At 36.5% G+C, this 21825-nt stretch overlaps 1 protein-coding gene across 1 annotated transcript in view; it reads right to left on the bottom strand.

Annotated features, from left to right (window-relative positions):
- LOC128178767 (kinetochore-associated protein 1-like) overlaps positions 1–21825 on the bottom strand; it is a 38997-nt gene that overhangs the window by 2164 nt on the left and 15008 nt on the right. Inside the window, exons 31-60 of the mRNA XM_052846087.1 lie at positions 21736–21800; positions 21516–21611; positions 21362–21390; positions 20938–21039; positions 20337–20595; positions 20071–20227; positions 16584–16741; positions 16027–16131; positions 15781–15909; positions 15539–15655; positions 12197–12306; positions 11900–12077; positions 11710–11799; positions 11150–11245; positions 10868–10955; positions 10579–10637; positions 10216–10456; positions 10024–10097; positions 9667–9868; positions 9410–9531; positions 9238–9323; positions 8576–8645; positions 8346–8473; positions 8063–8198; positions 7876–7971; positions 7579–7690; positions 7286–7349; positions 6061–6184; positions 5737–5823; positions 5376–5521 (exon numbers count right to left, since the gene is read on the bottom strand). Of these exons, the coding sequence (XP_052702047.1) occupies positions 5376–5521; positions 5737–5823; positions 6061–6184; positions 7286–7349; positions 7579–7690; positions 7876–7971; positions 8063–8198; positions 8346–8473; positions 8576–8645; positions 9238–9323; positions 9410–9531; positions 9667–9868; positions 10024–10097; positions 10216–10456; positions 10579–10637; positions 10868–10955; positions 11150–11245; positions 11710–11799; positions 11900–12077; positions 12197–12306; positions 15539–15655; positions 15781–15909; positions 16027–16131; positions 16584–16741; positions 20071–20227; positions 20337–20595; positions 20938–21039; positions 21362–21390; positions 21516–21611; positions 21736–21800 (3526 nt within the window). The remainder of the gene's footprint in view (positions 1–5375; positions 5522–5736; positions 5824–6060; positions 6185–7285; positions 7350–7578; positions 7691–7875; positions 7972–8062; positions 8199–8345; positions 8474–8575; positions 8646–9237; positions 9324–9409; positions 9532–9666; positions 9869–10023; positions 10098–10215; positions 10457–10578; positions 10638–10867; positions 10956–11149; positions 11246–11709; positions 11800–11899; positions 12078–12196; positions 12307–15538; positions 15656–15780; positions 15910–16026; positions 16132–16583; positions 16742–20070; positions 20228–20336; positions 20596–20937; positions 21040–21361; positions 21391–21515; positions 21612–21735; positions 21801–21825) is intronic.

The raw sequence follows: 21825 nt of genomic DNA, 5'->3' as shown, positions 1-21825 counted from the left end.
AAACAAGGCCCATGAAGTTGATAATCGCCTGGTGTCGTGTGCTCTGACTATTTTTAATGTTTCTGATTCTGCATTATCATATGCAAAACGAACCATACTAACTATCCATCTGGCAATAGAGTCTTTCGAGGCTTCCTTATGATTATTTTGTTGGTAAGTCACAAATAATCTATTTGATTTTCGAATAGATTTTGTTCGATTGATATAAATCTTCAAAGCACGACAAGGACATAGTTTCAAATCTTCAGAGTCTGTAGCGTATGCATCGAAAGCAGGAATATAGATAGGCTCCCATGGTCTATTCATTGTTTGCGTCTTTGCCAAAAATTCCATATTTGGTAACATTTTTATCCCTTTTCTCTCCAATCTAAAATGACCATCATCTAAGGAAAGACTATGAATCTCACTTACTCTGGAAGCAGAGGCAATGGCGACCAGGAAAACCGTCTTCAGGGTCAAAAACTTTAGATCTGCTGACTAGGGGTTCAAATGGATGTTTTGTTAGAGCTAACAAAACCAATGGTAAATTCCAATTTGGTGTTAATTGACGTGTTGATGGGTATTTATTAAACAGACCTTTCAACAATGACGATAGCTCTGAATTTATACCAATACTGCTTCCATTTTGATGTATAATTGCAATTGCTGACTTATATCCAGCTATTGTTTGAGGTTTGCACTTTCTAACATTGAAGAGGTACATAAAAAATTCTGCTAATTCTGGTATAGATGTTGTAATGGGATTGACACCCTCTTCTTTACACCAACCGTTATATATTCTGAGTCTTGCATCATAAACTGTCTGTGTAGAAGTCTTTCTGGCATTTGCCATAATTTCTGCAATTTCTTCAGAAAATCCCTTTGACTTGTGCCGCAATTTGACAGTTTCCATGCTACAAGATTGAGAGTCTCTAGATTTTGATGAAAATTCTGATTGTGATTTTGAGACAGAAGGTCTGGCCACAGTGGTAACTTGACTGGTATATCTATCAGAAGATCTAATATCTGAGGATACCACGACTGCCTGGGCCACATTGGAGCAATGAGAAGTACAACACTTGTCTCTTCCCTTAGTTTGTGCAGAACTTTGGGTACAAGAATTGGGGATGGAAGTGCATAAGCATACATCCCTTTCCAACTGATTGTTAAAGCATCTACTTGAAAAGCTTTCATGTCCGGAAACGGAGAACAATAGACTGGTAACTTCTTGTTTTCTGCAGTTGCAAACAAGTCTATGCATGGGGTTCCCATCTGTCGAAACAACAAATTTACCACAGTGTTGTTGAGTGACCATTCCGTCATTCTTACTACTTTCCCCCGAGAAAGTGCATCGGCCAGAAAATTCTTCTTCCCTGGAATGTGAACAGCACGTATTGTGATTTTGTACTGAATGCACCACTGGAACAACTCCCAAGTTAGATAACACAGTTCTGGTGAATGTGTCCCCCCTTGCTTGTTGATATAACTTATCACTGTTGTGTTGTCTGATCGTATAAGGATGACTTTCCCCTTTATCAAATATAGAGCTTCTTGAAGAGCCAATTGTACAGCCTTCAGTTCTAGCCAAGTGATGTGTTTCTGCTGATATTGATGAGGCCAGATCCCTGCTGTCTCCCAGTTCTCTATATGTGCTCCCCAACCGTGTTCTGATGCATCTGTTATCAATGTTAGTTGGCTTGGAGGGTCCTGTAAGGGCATTCCTTTGAGGAAATTTTCTCGCTTCATCCACCATTGTAGGTGCTGAAGTAGAATTGGACGAATCACAATCATATGAGTAAGAGGATGAATCTTCGGTCTCCCCAATGCTAGTTGGTATAACTGTATAGGGCGCATGTGTAACCTTCCCAGCGGAACCAGATAAATGCACGAAGCCATCAGTCCCAATAATTTGAGAATCACGATTGCTTGAGTATGTTGACTTGTAAATAGAGACTGCACAATGTCTAGGATACTCTGAAATCTGGTTTCCGTGGGTGTCGCATTGCCTTCTACTAGATTGAAATGTGCCCCCAGATACTCTATATGTTGGGACGGCACTAGAGACGATTTTTCCCAATTCACTAACAATCCCAGTTCTTGAACCAGCTGTAAAACATAGTTCCTCTGACTTATGAGAGTTGTTTTGTCTGCACTGACCAGCAACCAATCGTCTAGGTACATGAAAACTCGGATTACCATTTTCCTTAAATGTGCTGCAAGAACTGCCAATATTTTTGTGAAAACCCTTGGAGCTGAACGAAGTCCAAACGGCATCGCTCGAAACTGGTAACTCTGGCCTAGAAATCGGAATCGTAGATATTTCTGGAAATCTATGTGAATTGGAATGTGAAAATAGGCATCTGTCAGATCCAGGGAGATAGCAAAGTCCCCTTTTTTTAATGCTTTCATTATTGAACACAGCGTCTCCATTTTGAAATGTCGAGGCACAACTAACTGATTTAGAGGTTTCAAATTTAAGATTGTCCGAAGCCCTCCTTGCTTCTTTGGCACCACAAAAATGGTGCTGTAAAATCCTGCGTTTTCTTGACTGGCAGGTACAGGTTCTATAACATCTTTTCCTAATAATGTGTTTATTTCTGTTAAAATAACTGACTCGTGAATACCATACCTTGGTACACTTGTTTCCCTGATCTTTAGTCCGGGTTGAATTAAGAACTCCAATTTTAACCCTTCCCTTAGGGTTTCTAACACCCATTGATCCTGAGTGATACAAGTCCACTTCCTGTGGAATGCTAACAAGCGTGCCCCTACTTGGGGAAGCATATTTACAGACTGACTGTAACTGAGTGGAAACCCTTTTGGACCCCCGAAAGTTTTCCTGGAAAAAGGATACCTTCTGCTTTCTTGTCCAGTACGAAAAGTATCTTTTCCCTGATCAGTCAAAGTAAAACTTGCGTCATTTAATTTGCTGATCTTTGCAGATTTCTGAGTCTCAGCTACATCTGCTTTTCTCTTCCTTCCAAATTCAGTAGAGTTCCTATTATCTCTACCCTTGTAATTCTTATTAAACCCCTTTGACGTATTGTAAACGTTTTGAGTTTCTCTTGCATCTCGTAGATTCTCTGCCGATGTATGGAGAGATTCAAAGTATTGTCCATTAAACAACCGCCTGCCAAAAATAGGAAGTTTCAGCAATTTTTTCTCTGTCGCTTTGCTGATAAAATCTACGTTTTTAAGAAAAACTCTCCTTCTACTCAGGACTGAATTCGCCATAACTCTTGCTGTCAAATCAGCCATACTTCTGAAACAGTTGATAAGAGCTTTGCGTCCTTCAATTTTATCATCCTCGCATTCTGCCTCATCTAAAAATGCCGCAATCATAGTACCATATGAAATGGCTCTGAATAAGGCTCTTGCTGAATTGTCAATTCGACGAAAATCATTGTCTAACTCCTTATGAAAAGGGGAGAGAGAAACTTTTGATTTCCCAAAATTACCTTTCTGACCTGCAACTAACCCCTCCTCAATATTGTCATCCAATTTGGGAGGATTACAAAATGCATCAAAGTCATCTTTTTTTTTACCATAAATGCTTTGTCATCTCTACCACGTACAGACCTATTTTTCAAATGCCCAGAGGTTGCCTCTTTTTCAACTGTCTTGATCATGTCAATAAGTGTACCCTCAATAGGCATTTTAACAAGAGACTTTTTCTTGTCACTCTTGTCTCCCTTCAATCGTGAAGAAATAAACGATTTCCTTTCATTCTCCAACGGATCCTCAGCTTCAATGTCAATATTCAGAACTTTTGCCATCTTGGATACAAAACAGTTCCACTGCAGAGGATCAGAAGAATCAGGTGCACCAAAAGGCACCTCTACCGGTGCATCTGAAATAGTACACATACCTGCCGTAGATGCATTAGAATCAATATCCTCAAAGTCATTGTCTTGTGCATTAACTGACAAAACGTCTGCAGCACTGGACTCAAAGGACGACATTTGTTCATCGTAAGCCTTAAACTTGTCAAAATGAGGTCTGTCTATGGTCGCCATTTTGGAAATGGCGCTCTCATTTTTACCGGTCGTCCGTATCACGTTTGCAGTGACTGTATGTTGATCATTAAAATTTATATCAACGTCTTTACGCTTTAGCAATAATTCAAGATGTTGCCTTACTTGGTCTTGAATAATGTCTGATAAATTTACGACCTCCGAGACTGATCCATCATTGTTGAAATTCCCGACATGGGACTCTTCAATGTTACTCGTCCCGCGGACTGCCGCCTCCACAGACGGACTTGTGTCCTGAACTGCCGTACCGTCTCCACAGACTGATTGAGGCACTTTGTTGTTCATTTTAATCGTCTTCTGTAGACTTTTACCGATCATTTTCGTAATCTTGTCCTGCCGTTCTTTGGACCACGTTCTACACGTGTCGCAAGGAAAGGCCTCGTTACAAAGACGATGTTTGTAACAAAAAACGTGATCGTCTAGTACGTTCATCTTACCAGAACATTTAGAACAATCTTTAAACTCATTATACATCTTCCAGACACGATAATTACATCCAAAAACGCCAAAATCAAAATTTATTTGCACTGTATGAGGAAAACCGCATGTCTAAAATGGCGTCAAGAGAAAACTGAAGAGTTATAGTTAAGGGGATAACTGGAGGTAATACCGTAGTCACTCTAAAAATTATATCGACGCATTGTATGGGGAACTAGAGGGAAATTGCAAATAGTTAAGGAGGCAGGTAAGTGGAAATATTGAAATGTACTATCTTTTTATGTAACACATGCTATGTATTACTACGTGGCCCAGCCAATACCATTTTTGATTATGCTATAAGACATGCCCATTTTGTGTCACTTATGTTTTATGAAGTTATTAGGTTTTTAGGGTTCAAAATTGATTCATAATGTTATCACAGACAAAGACTGTTGAAAATGTAAATATTCCTTTATAACCAGGGTTCAACACTAACGGTAGCCCGCTAGGCCAGGACAACTGAAACTTGTGGTCGGGCTATCAAACAAGTCATAAAGGTTGTCCTGCTGGGCTACTGAAATTTTAAATACCATACTATCACTCAAAGCAATGTGTTGATATTTTTAAAAATGTAATATACAAATTCCAAATAAATTCACAGAGAATGCAAGTGGTGCACCGACATAAACAATTGATCTAGGAAAAATATGGCATTGCCTGGCGGATCAAGAATATCACCGATGATTCTCACACTGTTAACGTAACCGGATGTCAATTTTCTTTAAAGATTTGGCATTATTGTGGGTTCTAACTCTTTAGAATCTCTTTATTCGGGAACAGTAGATGGATTCGCATGATAGAAATCTTGGTACCAGTACTTGGTGATTCTTAAACACACCTTCACTACTTTTGTGGAGGGTGAAAAAAGTTCAAGTTTCTTACTTTTTATGCCTGACTGCAAATTGCAGAATGCCATCAATGTTGTTGTTTTCTACAGCAAACTTAAAGAAGAGCTTGGACAGAGGGGATACTGACACTTCCTGGAACTCTTCTGTGTCCAGGAGGTACTGAAAGATGGACTCCTCTACCTAAACAAACAAATACGGTCCACTGTAGACTTAGGAGAACGGAGAGACACATAAAAATAATCTGGATATTTCTATGTGTTAAATGTTTGTTTGGGAGAGATTTTTCTTGATAGTGACCCTGATATTTATTTAACTGTTGGTCATAAATTTCACTTTTTTTTCACAATAGGTTTCCTTTATTTCCTTAACTAAAAGTTTGATGGAGACAGACTTACCTTCTTTATCACTACTGCAGACATCCCATGTTTCATCAGTCGGTCACTGCCTTTCAGTAAGCCTAGTTTGTGTTGCCCTAAGATCTCCTAAATGTCATATAAACAAAATAAATGTTTAGATTAAAACATTTTATGCCAATAATCACATGTAAGTATACAGCAGATTAATTGAAATGAATTCTTGAAAAAAAAAATCAATAAAAATTTAATAAACTATACAGTAGTCTAACTATATGCATACATTGTACTTTTAATACATTTTTACAGGTACGGTAAATAAAAATGAAAATTATAAGAAATTAATCAAAATGCTTGCTGTCTGACCTGTCGTTCTTTCTCTGAGTTATCTGACAGGAGTAAACTGGCAAAGGCACACAGGGGAAGCTCCAGCTTAATGTACAGCTTCATCATAACCGACACAATCTCTGTGCCACTCAGCACAGGGGACCTGTTAATAAATCATAACAGTGTATACATTTGTATGATATATCAGACCGACATATTGTCATGTCACTGAGCACAGGGGACCTGTTAATAAATCATAACAGTGTGTACATATGTATGATACATCAGACCGACACAATGTCATGTCACTGAGCACAGGGCACCTGTTAATAAATTATAACAGTGTATACATTTGTGTGATATATCAGACTGACACAATGTCATGTCACTGAGCACAGGGCACTTGTTAATAAATCATAACAGTGTATACATTTGTATGATATATCAGACCGACATATTGTCATGTCACTGAGCACAGGGGACCTGTTAATAAATCATGACAGTGTGTACATATGTATGATACATCAGACCGACACAATGTCTATGCCACTCAGCACAGGGGACCTGTTAATAAATCATAACAGTGTATACATTTGTATGATATATCAGACCGACATATTGTCATGTCACTGAGCACAGGGGACCTGTTAATAAATCATAACAGTGTATACATTTGTATGATATATCAGACCGACACAATGTCATGTCACTGAGCACAGGGCACCTGTTAATAAATCATAACAGTGTATACATATGTATGATACATCAGACTGACACAATGTCATGTCACTGAGCACAGGGGACCTGTAAGTACATGTACATCATAACAGTGTATACTTATGTATTGTACTGTGGAATCATTAGAATTTGTGGTGGCTCAATTTTTGTGGTATTCGTTGATTACCCTTCCCCATGAACTTACATCTCTGACGAAAACAAATAATGAAAGGGGATGCTATCTTACTTAAACTAAAAAACCGACCCATCAACAAAATTAAATCCCTACAAATAAGCAAAAACCCAACAATCCAAATAAATTGGCCCCCACGAATTTAAATGATTCCACAGTACATGTACATCAGACAGACACATTTTCTGTGTCTCTCAGCACATGACAACTGTAGCTACAGTAAAACAGGTATATGCAGATGATGTATATAATATAGAATATTAAAAAGTTGTAAGTCAGGTAATATACATATATTTACCAATCTAAAACTGCAACAAAATATCAATAAACCATTGAATTAAAAGTATGTCTTACTTGGATATCCAGTTGAAAATATGAACACAGGTGTCTAGTTGGTCCTCTGTCAAAGGGGCAACCACTGCAATGAGAAAACAATTTCTGTAAATATTATTACATTTCCACTAGTGAACAATTGATTACATTTCATTTAATGTTCCTGTTACATTTTGAACCAAAAAGAGGGATTTTTTAATCCTAGAGACAATGCTCTTGCATGAATAAAAGAAATGGTTCAACACTTCTGCATGAACAATGTGACTACATTCCAGTGAATCATCGATATATAGATACAATGTATTTACAAGTACCTTTGGTAAGAGGAGTGACCAGCAGGGTTTGCCAGGCCTTAGGGAACATGGGAGCCTGCCACACTTCTGGGGCAGCATTCAGTCGACCTAGGACATACTCCAACTTCTCCATCTGTAAAAACAACGACTCGGTAGTAAGTCAGTGGGGGCACTCATTCTTTCATTGAGTATTAACTGTGAAATCAATTGTTAGGTTGTTGTTGTTGAGAATGGTTTTTTTAAAATAAAATGTATTGATACCAACAGTAGGAAATAGAGCAGTTTTACGGATGTGCAATAAACAAATGAACTTCTTACCAAACCAAAGTGAACAAGCTGTTGTAGTACCCCATTCCAGATCTGTATGTCATAAATCTTATAATCCAAACACAACCCTGCAACTAGCATCGAGGCCTTAACAAATCAAAGACATGGTTTAGTGCATTACACAGGTTGTATAATAAGCTATTAGATCCAACAATAATCCAACAAACATTTATCTTACCGACTTCTGATGGCTGTGGTTTCTCCAGATTCCCTTAATCAGTCCCTCCTTGTTAGACGACTCGAATGTTTCCACAGAGTGCAAGATGTGCAGTTTCTCCAGGGCTATCAAGTAGTTGGTAGTCTTCCACAGGTACCTGTGATGATCAAAATTCAATGGAATACACAGGAAAGCTGGGGTTTGACTTGTAGCGTATGTTTGTAGCGTTCTTTTCAGGGCATAGGCCGATATTTTTTTATTTCCGATGTGTGAGCCTCGGCTTATTGAAGGTTTGTTTCCTTACCTCAGGTCCTCAATGGTTCTTCCACACAACTTTTGTACAACTTCATCTTGGCGTAGCTCTAACAGGCAGTGGAGAGCTCGCATCTTACACATATTGGTCACTGAGGTCAGTTCACCCGTATTCTGATTCTGGTGGAGTAAATACATTTGTAGGGAATCATTCAAATTCACGTATATTACAATATTTGAAAACTTCAAAAATATCATTTATAAATTTTTTTATCACCATACCTCAAACACAAAGTTAAGGAGAAAAGTGACATTTTCTTCTGTTGATCCTTGTTGAAGTAGATAGAGCACTCTAACAAAGACATAAATAATCATCCTGTCATTTAATTATACATTGTAATCAGTCAAGTCTCACCATACAGCTCTTTTGTTTATATATAATACCTTCCGTTTTATACAGAGAAATATTCGCCCCTTTTTATTTTCGCCCCTTTTGCCCTCGTTGTCAGAGGGCGAATTTAAGACTGGGCGAACTCTATATTACAGATAATATATCTGTTTACACAATTGCATCAGGGCGAATTCAAGACGGATTGAAACCGTTTGCAAGTGTAAAAGGGCGAAAATTAACGGGCGAAAATAACTCTCTATACAGTATGTGATACTGTAAACATCTTATATTTGTCACGCATGATATTTGGCGGAAAAGGATTTTTCATCAAGTTAGCATGGATACGATATAGCACATTCTATTATGCACCTATTCATCTACATATGTTACATTTGGCAATGTACTTGATTTAGCGAAAGCGACATTCTGTTAAAAGCGCTAATTAGTATACATATGATAGCCAAAATGTAATATGTTTACAGTAATACAATGGAAAGTTCAACATTTATAGAAAATAAAATAGGAGAAACAAAAAAAAAAAAGCTGATCTGACCTTTTTAGGTTTATATGCTCATCTTCTGCATCATTTAACATGCTTTGCTCAGCAAGTTTGAGATTTTCAAAATTAAAGGTTACAGTCTGCAAAAAAACATTACATGTACTTTATATCTTCTTTGATTCATGAACAAGAATTTCTATTAATTTGACCAATAAGGTTCACTTACCGATTCTCCATCCGACTGTTTGGATGCTGAGGAAGGCAGCCATTGGCTGATGAGGGTCAGTCTGACCTTGTGAAGGTCAATGTTGGTCACTGCGGCAATCTCTTCAGCCACTTTGTGAATATCTGGGGGAAAACAGAACATACCGGTACAGTAAGATTATAGAATTCTTAATTGTTGAAAACTGAATTTAAATTTCTTCAATCAAAATACATAAATTATGATCATTGTTGTATAAAGCTGTGCCATGAGACACTGACCTGGCCTGGGTAGTCCAGGATCTGTCTGGGTAATGCTCTGGTGCTCGTACAGTTTAGGAATCAGTTTGGCAGGATTTCCCGCCATCTGAACCAGGTCCGGTTCTCCCACTTTGTTCACAAACAAGATTTGTTCTGTGGCCAGGCGCTGGTAAGCTCCTAGGAACTTTTTGTACGCTCCTTTTGCCTTTTCTTTTGAAGGGTTCTTGAAACAAAAATTGATAGATAAAATCAGATATGTTTACATCTGTGACCAGAGAACAATATCTCTTTTTAAACAAAATCTACCGCTGGCATATGGACACTAGCATGCCTAGTTGTAGTGTGTTGTAGTATGAACTTCCAGTTACCAGTACTTACATCATCAGACAAAGACTTGTACCAGAGCTCAGCAAATGTCAAACATCCCCTCAGCGCCAACACCTTTTCTGCACCTGAAACAAAAACTTACAATGTAAATGCACTACTCTAACACTTCACATTGAAATCATTCAAGTACATATGCCCCTTCAGCTTCCATTGCTGACTCTCTGTATCCCCCACCTTACTTACCAAGCGGTAACTCTGCCACCATCCACTTGGCACACACCAGTGCAGTCTCACAGTTCGAAACCTCTTTCAGCAGCTCCTGGACATCACACAGGAGTTCTGTGTTGGCCTCCTTCATTTCCCAGTTCCACTGGGCCTTATCCACTGCACTACTCCCGGGCTGGTGACCCGATTTCTTCACTACCCCCACATGCCGCTTGACCATGTTGTTGATTGTCATCAGATACAACTGGTCACGGTCCAGCTAACAAATGGAATAGTACACGTACTTCATTAAACAGAACATATGTCAAATAAGATGGATATTTGAATCAACAAACACATGCTGCTGCCCTGCCTCAAGCCATCACATGTATGAATACCTACATGCAGAAGAGGCGCTATGTTGAGCCAGGTGCCCACAGTCTCTTTTGTTAACTCGGGAGCTGCAATTCAAAACAATATTATAACATCTTTATAACATTATTTAGTGGAGTTAAAATCTAAAGGGTTCAAGATTTCACAGGTTGTAAAATCAAATACAATATTATTGGATTGTATATTGAAATGAAAATTTTCTTGTTGATGCAATACTGTTTATAAGAAGTGTGCAAACTCATGTGCAAACTGTATACATTTAAATACATCAAAGCTGATTTTCAACAGGAAGTCTTACTGATAATTTTCCATGGTTCCCCACTCACAAGGGGATGAAATGGTAGCCGGGTTTTGCTGGCAGGTGGAAGAAAATCCATGATCTGAAGCTATCAAAATGAAACCGAATTATAATCCTTCCTATGCAGAAATGCTTTATAAAGCTAAACATGCGTGTATCAAGAAAATTTTTCAAGGATGGGTCCGACAGTCATTTGAGTTTGCCGGGGGTGGTGGTGGTGGTTGTGGACCCCCCTAACCCCCCCTCTAGATCAGCACATGCTAGAACTGTAGAGAGACTTACATCATCTCTGTTCTCCCCTGAGCGGTACTGTAACTCGTACTTGGATGGCTCTGTCTTTCTCTTGTAGACTGTCAGGTAGTTCAGCAGCAGCAAGACCTTTACAATCAAGATATAACTCACTGAGACAAAATTAAGTACCAGTGTATATAAAACACATATACAAGCAACTTACTGGGTATTTTGTTTTAATACTGTAACATCAAACTGAAAAAAGAAGCTTTTAATCATAATTGGAATTTTTCTATGTCCAAGGTCGTAACTCTATCAAAAATTGATCGATTGTACCCAAAATAACTCTTGGCCTAGATATTCTTCTAATAACTCTTTATACCAGATTTCATTTCAGTATGTGCAACCTCTGTGATGAAAATGAACATAAACTGTTGGTGGACCGACCAACAAACGGCAATCAGCAAGCAATATGCCCTCCCTAATGCATAAATATTACACCCCGTCATAACTGTTAAATTATACACACACATTTAAATGTACAAATAATATATTTTTAATTCAAAGATATCTTTAAAAAAATCTGTAAAAAACATCAAAATTCTGTAAACCTTTTCTGGGTGAATTTGGTTGATGTGAATTTCCAATCTCTGCATTTCATTCAACAGGAAGGCCAGGGTCTCATAGTCATAAGAATCAGTCTATCAGCCAAAAAAATATTATAGTAGATCAATCATCTTAATATATCAATCATTGATGAAATCAATAATCTTCTAAAAATCTGATCAGCAGTGCTCCTACCTTACTGTACATAGCCATCAACTTCTTCATCAGTCCATCCTTGGCACTGATTTCTCGAATAGCTATCCGAGCCTTGTCCAACTTGGACATTCCTTGCATCACAGTTTGAGATTCAGATGCACCAAAGACGTGGTCTAAATACAGCATCAGGGCTTCATCCTCGTCCAACCGAAACTCTCTGATAATGAAAAAAATATCAAAATTTAATTATTTCAGTCTTCATGTATACTCAGAAGTTTTACATCATGTAAGTGCTAGCTTGAATTACATTTAAATAAAATATAGAACATTGCCTACCTGCAGAAATCCTTAATCAGGGATACAGTGGCCGCCTCACACTGAACCAGCTGAGGGAGGAGCAGTCTCTTCTCACTGTCTGGGTTCCCAAACACTTCACTGAAGTTGATCTAAGACACAACAGAATATTTACTAAATTCATGACATGTACAAGACAGAGAGGTAGAGAGAGGTTTATTGAACAAGAGGCCCATGGGCCACATCGCTCACCTGAGCAACAATGGCGAACTACATTGACTTAACACACTTTACGGTCAGACGCGACCTATCTTCCATTTTTTCTATTTTTTCCTATCTCCACAATGTGAAGATTTCCACCAAGTAATTCCATAATTTTATTTTCCTGTTATCTGATACTTTTTTAATTTAGATATAAAGTGTTCAATTGAAAATATATACTATGACTTTATTTATAAGCATTCAAATGCATTTTGCATGCTATTTTAAGGAAAATTCTAAATATTGTAGCTCTAAAAATAGCCTGGTAATAAACCTTGAATTTTTGGGAATTAACAGGTGTATATGTTAATAAATAAGGAATAATTTATCAAGGAAAATTATATAAAATTGAGGAACATCTCGTGTGTCCTTAGATAATTAAGAACAGTAAAATTTAATATTTAGCATAGTTAAGTACCATGATAATTTTCTGACCTAAAACTCAATATTTTATAAAAGGGTAGGGTGAAAATATATAATTATTGTGATATATTAATTATATATAACACCAGTATATTATTTCCTACAGTTTTTGCACATATGTGAACAGTATTAGCTCATTTCAGATTTTAAAAAATCATACATTTCCTAAGACGTATATCAGTTTAAAAATCAGCACCCATTGTGGGCCTACCTTATTGTGTGTAATCATAATTTGAAGATTTTGAATCTACACAATTAAAGGATGCCAACATTTTATTTCAAAAATATGTTGTCTAAGAGGCCATGCAATGCATATTTATTTTATATGATGAAAATACTGGAAAAGGTAGTTACCATTTACCTGCAATATTTCTTGTATGGTATATTGGTATTTATGAAAAAAAATATCGAACTTAAATTAGTGTAATTTTCATTTTCCACATCTAAGAGAATATTTTTAGTGTGTTTATTTAAGATGCCAAGCTCTATGAATATACCATGCAGATGAGATACATTTCATTTTCACAGCTGATATCTCATATGTGAAAGTTAACAAAGATTGACGGACAGAGAATCGCCAGCTAGTCTAGAAGGCAGTACGCAGTGTTTGAGCTCTGTGGCAAAAGTTGCTAAGGCTACAGTAAAAAACTTAATTGGTCTTCCCTTAAATAATTGTTTACCTGATGTAAACTTGTGTACCCTTTTATATCCTTACTCACTTGATCGATGAAAACATTTGACTGGAAAATGTTGTCACATGATGTGTTAAAAAGCTATATAATTTAATGTATTGTCAGGCATACAGGTATCAGTTCTGTACTAAGGCCCATTAATTATTTCATATTCCCTCAAAAACAACAAACGGCTACAAACCAAGATGATTTTCTGCTGCAATATTTTCTTTAAAATAATGATAATGCACAGATATCCTCATAATTATAATGTGTAAGAACTGTTTAAAAGAAGTTTTTATTTACTCGTTTGAAAATTACCAAAATTGTTGCAGATTTCAAATAATTTATCAAATGAGAAAGGACCCCAGAAAGTACTTATAGCACATCATCCTTTTGACTTTTCTGTACACAAGTATATAATGTTTAGCAAGACAATTCCAATGATCAACAAACATTTCAGCGTCAGTCGTAGAATGATAGGCAACTTTTAAAAACTTATTCAATTTGTTTAATTTCATTTTTTTTTAATGCATTCATACATTATATAGATAAAATGTTTTGTAATTGAGTTAGCCAGGTGACACAAAATCAGTTTATGCACTGTGTATTTTGGAGAAATTAGTCCTACCCTTAATCAGAGATCCCTCTGACTCTAACCCCCGCTTTTATATTGGGACGTGCGTCAGAGGAATCTCGGATTATCCTACCCTATGACCCAATTACAACAGTTTTTAGTTTTGAAAATAACTGTAAACAAACAGTTTTGCATTCATTTGGCAGAGTTATTAAATAATTACAAGTTACCTTCTAATTGTAGTATCAACAAGAAATGTAATGATTATCGATTGTTATTTTCAATGCACGCGGTATATGTGTTTGCATCACCCGTATTTATAACCTCTAAAGATAAGACAGTCGCGGGTGATTAATCACAACATGGTTTAACTGAGGCTGTGAAAACGTCTTTTCAAATTCATAAACATCTTTTTATTGTCTTTGGATTTAACTTACACGATTATGAACTACTTCAAATTCTCTTTCGGAGGAAATTCCGGCGAAGTTACCGATCAAAAATCGATTACATGTATTTCAACAAAAGTCGCTCCCTTGTTTGATCCTTGTTGGCACAATTAGAAATTAATAAACAATAAAAACAGAGGGAAATGCACTTTGGTACGTTGTTAATGCATCAGATTTTATCATTTTTGCAAGTAAACAATCAACTGCCTATTTACCGAAGTCTATGTTCCAAATACAAGGCGATTGTTTCCCAAGTTAAAAAGCAAAACGAAACGAAAAAATCAAAACAAGCTAAAACCACCTTCACAAGTGAAAATGACAACACGTTGAAATATTTAACCTCAATTTACTTCACAATAATCGGCACCAATGTTATTTCCATGTTTCATAGATTATATTCGCACGTGAACTGTTGCACAACAAACTGCCAGCTTCAAACAAAGAACCTCGTTTTCGAGATGCGGTAGACTGGCGATGCCTGTCATAAGACCAGTCTATCGCAATGAATCACCAGTCTACGATATATGGAATAACGAGCCATTCTTTATTAGTATTTTCGCAATTATCTCAAATTTGGAACAGAAATCGCCTATAATTTTTGCAATTTATATTTTCCTTTCCCTAAGGATGATTTATGCTAAATTACGTTAAGATTAACTCAGTAGTTCTTGAGAAGAAGATTTTTTAAAATGCACCCCCCTTTTTTACAGTTTCGAGGTTTTCTCCGCTTTGAATACAATCTGGCCTTTGATTTTTGCAATTTATATTCACCTTCTTATAAGGATAATTTGTGCCAAATTTGGTTAAATTTAGCCAAGTGGTTTTTGAGAAGAAGATCAAAATGTAAAAAGTTTACAGACGGACAGACAGACGGACGGACGACGGACAACGGGTGATCAGAAAAGCTCAATTGAGCTTTCAGCTCAGGTGAGCTAAAAAACTTTTTGTTATAATCTTGATATTGTTTCTTCGAACCAATTTTATCTTTTAACTGGGATTTGGCTACCTTGATTTTGCTGAGCCTATGTCCCCAGCTGGCATTCTTTTTTAGTTTCTCAGACATCTCTATCACAGGAGCTTCCCTGTACAGCTGCCCAATCCTTATACCAACATTACCCATTGCCTGTAAAATGTATCAACATCTCATTATGCAGTTGTTATAAAAATCATATGGTACAATAACACCAAAAATGTAAATATTAAAAGTACAAGCAATATGGATTTGTTCACATGTACATTCTTTCTTACTTTCAGCTTCTTGTACTTGTGACCCGAGGCTTTGATTAGGCTCATCATCATTTTGAGTCCCTCGTTCTTTGGCCGGTTGCTGAGCAAGGCTAGAGCTAGTGTGTGGTCTACTTCTTGACTGTTGAAAACCTACATGTACAATCAATCACACAACTTTTAAACAAATTTATTTCAATCCAGAAATAAATCAGTTAATTATACATCATCATAAACATGATTAAGAGAAGAATTCTCTCCCCTGTCTACCTTCATAAGTAGAGCGGAGGTGAACTCCTTGATGAAGGGAGAACTCTGTTGAATCATCTGCTTCAGGGCCTGGTTCTCCTCAGCAGATGTGGGATTTGTAGAGTCCTGCACAAAAAAAAATAAAAGTTGTTAGATTTGCATACATGTACAAAATGGGCTGATATAAATTTGGTAAGAACCTCGTAAGTTGTAAGAACTTGTGTTCGAACCATTTGTATATGTTTATACAATAAAATATGTTCAAACCAAACCATAAATTGTTAAAGGCTTGAATATCTACTGTGACACATGGAGAGAATGATGCATTCTAGTTTATAATAAAATACCAATGATGATAATGATGGCATTCATTTACCATTGCTGATGAAACATTCTATTTTTCAATGGATTTTTTAAAATATTCATGTAATAAATCTGTTATTCTATGTTATAATATATCTTGGAGCAAACTGTCTCTTAAATAACAGGTATGCACATCTCATATTGTAATTATTTCACTTGCAGAGTAGATTATAGTGAGAAATTGTAAGTGCTTAGATTGAAATGGAGAAACTCACCAGATCCTCTGTAACAGGAACTATCATTTCTTTGACAGTGAAGGTCATGTGAAGGGCAAACTGTAGGGCCAGGAGGTGGTGACTGTTGTCCTTGAGGTGTTGTAGGACAGGTAACACCGACTGCTTTAGGGCACCGAGGTCTGGCGGGCTCTCTGTATCTGTAGTGTACAACAGTGACTAGAGATAGAATCACTACAGTAATAACAGTGACTAGAGATAGAATCACTACAGTAATAACAGTGACTAGAGATAGAATCACTACAGTAATAACAGTGACTAGCGTTAGAATCACTACAGTAATGCTGAATCATCTGTAGTGTACAATAGTGACTAGAGACAGAATCACTACAGTAATGCTGAATCATATCTGTAGTGTACAACAGTGACTAGAGATAGAATCACTACAGTAATACTGAATCATATCTGTAGTGTACAACAGTGACTAGAGATAGAATCACTACAGTAATACTGAAATATATCTGTAGTGTACAACAGTGACTAGAGATAGAATCAATACAGTAATAACAGTGACTAGAGATAGAATCACTACAGTAATAACAGTGACTAGAGATAGAATCACTACAGTAATGCTGAATCATATCTGTATTGTACAACAGTGACTAGAGATAGAATCACTACAGTAATGCTGAATCATATCTGTAGTATACAACAGTGACTAGAGATAGAATCACTACAGTAATAACAGTGACTAGAGATAGAATCACTACAGTAATAACAGTGACTAGCAATAGAATCACTACAGTAATGCTGAATCATCTGTAGTGTACAATAGTGACTAGAGACAGAATCACTACAGTAATGCTGAATCATATCTGTAGTGTACAACAGTGACTAGAGATAGAATCACTACAGTAATACTGAATCATATCTGTAGTGTACAACAGTGACTAGCGATAGAATCACTACAGTAATACTGAATCATATCTGTAGTGTACAACAGTGACTGAGATAGAATCACTACAGTAATACTGAATCATATCTGTAGTGTACGACAGTGACTAAAGATAGAATCACTACAGTAATAATAGTGACTAGAGATAGAATCACTACAGTAATAACAGTGACTAGCGATAGAATCACTACAGTAATGCTGAATCATATCTGTAGTGTACAACAGTGACTGAAGATAGAATCACTACAGTAATGCTGAATCATATTTGAGTATACAACAGTGACTAGAGATAGAATCACTACAGTAATAACAGTGACGAGAGATAGAATCACTACAGTAATAACAGTGACGAGAGATAGAATCACTACAGTAATAACAGTGACTAGCGATAGAATCACTACAGTAATGCTGAATCATATCTGTAGTGTACAACAGTGACTAAAGATAGAATCACTACAGTAATACTGAATCATATCTGTAGTGTACAACAGTGACTAGAGATAGAATCACTACAGTAATGCTGAATCATATCTGTAGTGTACAACAGTGACTAGAGATAGAATCACTACAGTAATACTGAATCATATCTGTAGTGTACAACAGTGACTGAGATAGAATCACTACAGTAATGCTGAATCATATCTGTAGTGTACAACAGTGACTAGAGATAGAATCACTACAGTAATAACAGTGACTAGAGATAGAATCACTACAGTAATAACAGTGACTAGAGATAGAATCACTACAGTAATAACAGTGACTAGCGATAGAATCACTACAGTAATGCTGAATCATCTGTAGTGTACAATAGTGACTAGAGACAGAATCACTACAGTAATGCTGAATCATATCTGTAGTGTACAACAGTGACTAGAGATAGAATCACTACAGTAATACTGAATCATATCTGTAGTGTACAACAGTGACTGAGATAGAATCACTACAGTAATGCTGAATCATATCTGTAGTGTACAACAGTGACTAGAGATAGAATCACTACAGTAATACTGAATCATATCTGTAGTGTACAACAGTGACTGAGATAGAATCACTACAGTAATACTGAATCATATCTGTAGTGTACAACAGTGACTAGAGATAAAACCACTACAGTAATACTGAATCATATCTGTAGTGTACAACAGTGACTAAAGATAGAATCACTACAGTAACAACAGTGACTAGAGATAGAATCACTACAGTAATAACAGTGACTAGCGATAGAATCACTACAGTAATGCTGAATCATATCTGTAGTGTACAACAGTGACTAAAGATAGAATCACTACAGTAATGCTGAATCATATTTGAGTATACAACAGTGACTAGAGATAGAATCACTACAGTAATAACAGTGACTAGCGATAGAATCACTACAGTAATGCTGAATCATATCTGTAGTGTACAACAGTGACTAAAGATAGAATCACTACAGTAATACTGAATCATATCTGTAGTGTACAACAGTGACTAGAGATAGAATCACTACAGTAATTAGAGATAGAATCACTACAGTACTGCTGAATCATATCTGAAGTATACAACAGTGACTAGAGATAGAATCACTACAGTAATACTGAATCATATCTGTAGTGTACAACAGTGAGTAGAGATAGAATCACTACAGTAATAACAGTGACTAGAGATAGAATCACTACAGTAATAACAGTGACTAGAGATAGAATCACTACAGTAATAACAGTGACTAGCGATAGAATCACTACAGTAATAACAGTGACTAGCGATAGAATCACTACAGTAATGCTGAATCATATCTGTAGTATACAACAGTGACTAGAGATAGAATCACTACAGTAATAACAGTGACTAGCGATAGAATCACTACAGTAATGCTGAATCATATCTGTAGTGTACAACAGTGACTAAAGATAGAATCACTACAGTAATGCTGAATCATATTTGAGTATACAACAGTGACTAGAGATAGAATCACTACAGTAATAACAGTGACTAAAGATAGAATCACTACAGTAATGCTGAATCATATCTGTAGTGTACAACAGTGACTAAAGATAGAATCACTACAGTAATACTGAATCATATCTGTAGTGTACAACAGTGACTAGAGATAGAATCACTACAGTAATTAGAGATAGAATCACTACAGTACTGCTGAATCATATCTGAAGTATACAACAGTGACTAGAGATAGAATCACTACAGTAATACTGAATCATATCTGTAGTGTACAACAGTGAGTAGAGATAGAATCACTACAGTAATAACAGTGACTAGAGATAGAATCACTACAGTAATAACAGTGACTAGAGATAGAATCACTACAGTAATAACAGTGACTAGCGATAGAATCACTACAGTAATAACAGTGACTAGCGATAGAATCACTACAGTAATGCTGAATCATATCTGTAGTATACAACAGTGACTAGAGATAGAATCACTACAGTATTGCTAAATCATAAGGTGACTGACTAGAGATAGACAACTACTGCTAGTAACATCATTAGTAATTATATACTGATGACCCTTTATATGTGATCTCTGGGTCAGACATGGCATACTTTGGGATGAGAGGCAGTATACATTGATTACCTTTATGTGTGATTCCTGGGTCTGACATAGCATATTTGGTGATGAGAGGCAGTACAAACTGTGAGTTCATCACCAGAGCCTCATCCTGGAACGAGTCATCAATCCTCCAGTTCCTGTCTACCATTGTACTGGGACCCACCTCATCCCATATCTCATCCTACAATACAAGGCAGTACAAACATTTATCATTTCTTTTAGTGAGTGAATTAAATTTGAGGCTTTTTGCCAGAATTTAATCCTCTTTAAATTTGAATCTGTGTAAGCACCTGGCATGCACTGGCAGCCTCACACTGACTGTCCACAGACTTGCAGAGACTGGTCACTTTGCTAAGGGCCACTAGTCTGGGCAGGAGGGCGGGTGAGCACATAATGGTGGCCTGACACACCAGCTGGTGGATGACCGACGGAAGGCTGCGGAGGCTCTCCATCTTACTGCCCGACTCAGCCAGGATTCCCTGCAGCACTAGCGCCACGTCATAGAAGATCTCCGCTGTCTTCTCTGATGGGTCAGAGTTCAAAAGCTTCCTACAATAAATTTGTTAACTCCCTATTCTTTACGACCTTTTTAACTTTAATGTCAAAATTCTAATCAACTTAACAACATATATTCTGTAACGTGATTTATGCCATTTTCTCTGTCTCAAAATTACTGAAATTTTATTCTAAACACTTCTACTTCTGAATTCTTCTTTTTGTCTTTATATACAGCAATGAAAACAACCAAGAGTTACTAACACTACTTCTGTCAAAGAATCAAAAATCTTGTAGAGCTTATCTAGTGCTTCCTGTACAGATTTACACATGAATGGAACCTCTACACATGATAATACAGGTAAAATGCTTTATTAACATTTACATGTAGTATACCTGCAGATTTTAAGAGCATCCTTGATTTCTCCCCTTTTGGCAGCTTGCATGGTTAACTCTCCCTCCATCGCTATGCTGGACACTTGAAGAATTTCGGCTAATCTGTAATCAAAAAGAGTGTATATTTAGTACTATCTTGATTTTATCAAAAACATACATGTGAATCTCTTGCTCTTTTTTTTTAGGTGTAAATTCTGATTAAATTCATGCAAATCATGGTACAGTAATACACGCTTATAACGAAATGCCAAGAACAGGCGATTTAACTTCGTTATAAAAGGTAATTCGTTATATTCATCAAGTCTACAACATGTAATTTTCTGGGAATGATAATCACTTCACTGTCAATTCATTATAACCATGTTCGCTATAACTGTTTTACTATAGTATAAATGAGTTTCAGCTAATAATTGGAGTCATATACCTGTATGCCTCTGCATAATTTCTGTTGTCCTATATAAAAACAAATTACAAAAAGTTATACATGATATTCAAGTGCATGTACAATTTTATTCATTAAAAGGATGGTAACAATGATTTTAGAACACAAAAAATCATGTCAGAGGTCTATGTTTAACCTTTCTGAAGAACTCCTTCATGAAGGTAACTAGGGTGTTTCGTCTGACATCTGGCTTCATGTACTGGTCAAGGGTCAGATAGATGGAGAACTGTTTCTGTGAGGAAACAAATACAATAATTATCTTCACATTGATTCATAGAAGGCACTGTTGAAGATACTTGTATCACCACCTGAATTTTTTTTATTGCATGCATATATTCAGTATTTAGTTATCATACCAGTAAAGCATGAATACTGTTAAGTTGAAACAGCAAAATCTCCATTTCTTCTCCTTCAACACAATCTAAAAATTGTCAAAGATTAAAAAT

Source organism: Crassostrea angulata, chromosome 3 (assembly GCF_025612915.1).
Source record: "Crassostrea angulata isolate pt1a10 chromosome 3, ASM2561291v2, whole genome shotgun sequence".
NCBI classification, from domain to species: Eukaryota; Metazoa; Mollusca; class Bivalvia; order Ostreida; family Ostreidae; genus Magallana; species Magallana angulata.
Note: the sequence above shows the minus strand (reverse complement) of the source record. Positions and strands in the feature narration are given on the sequence as shown.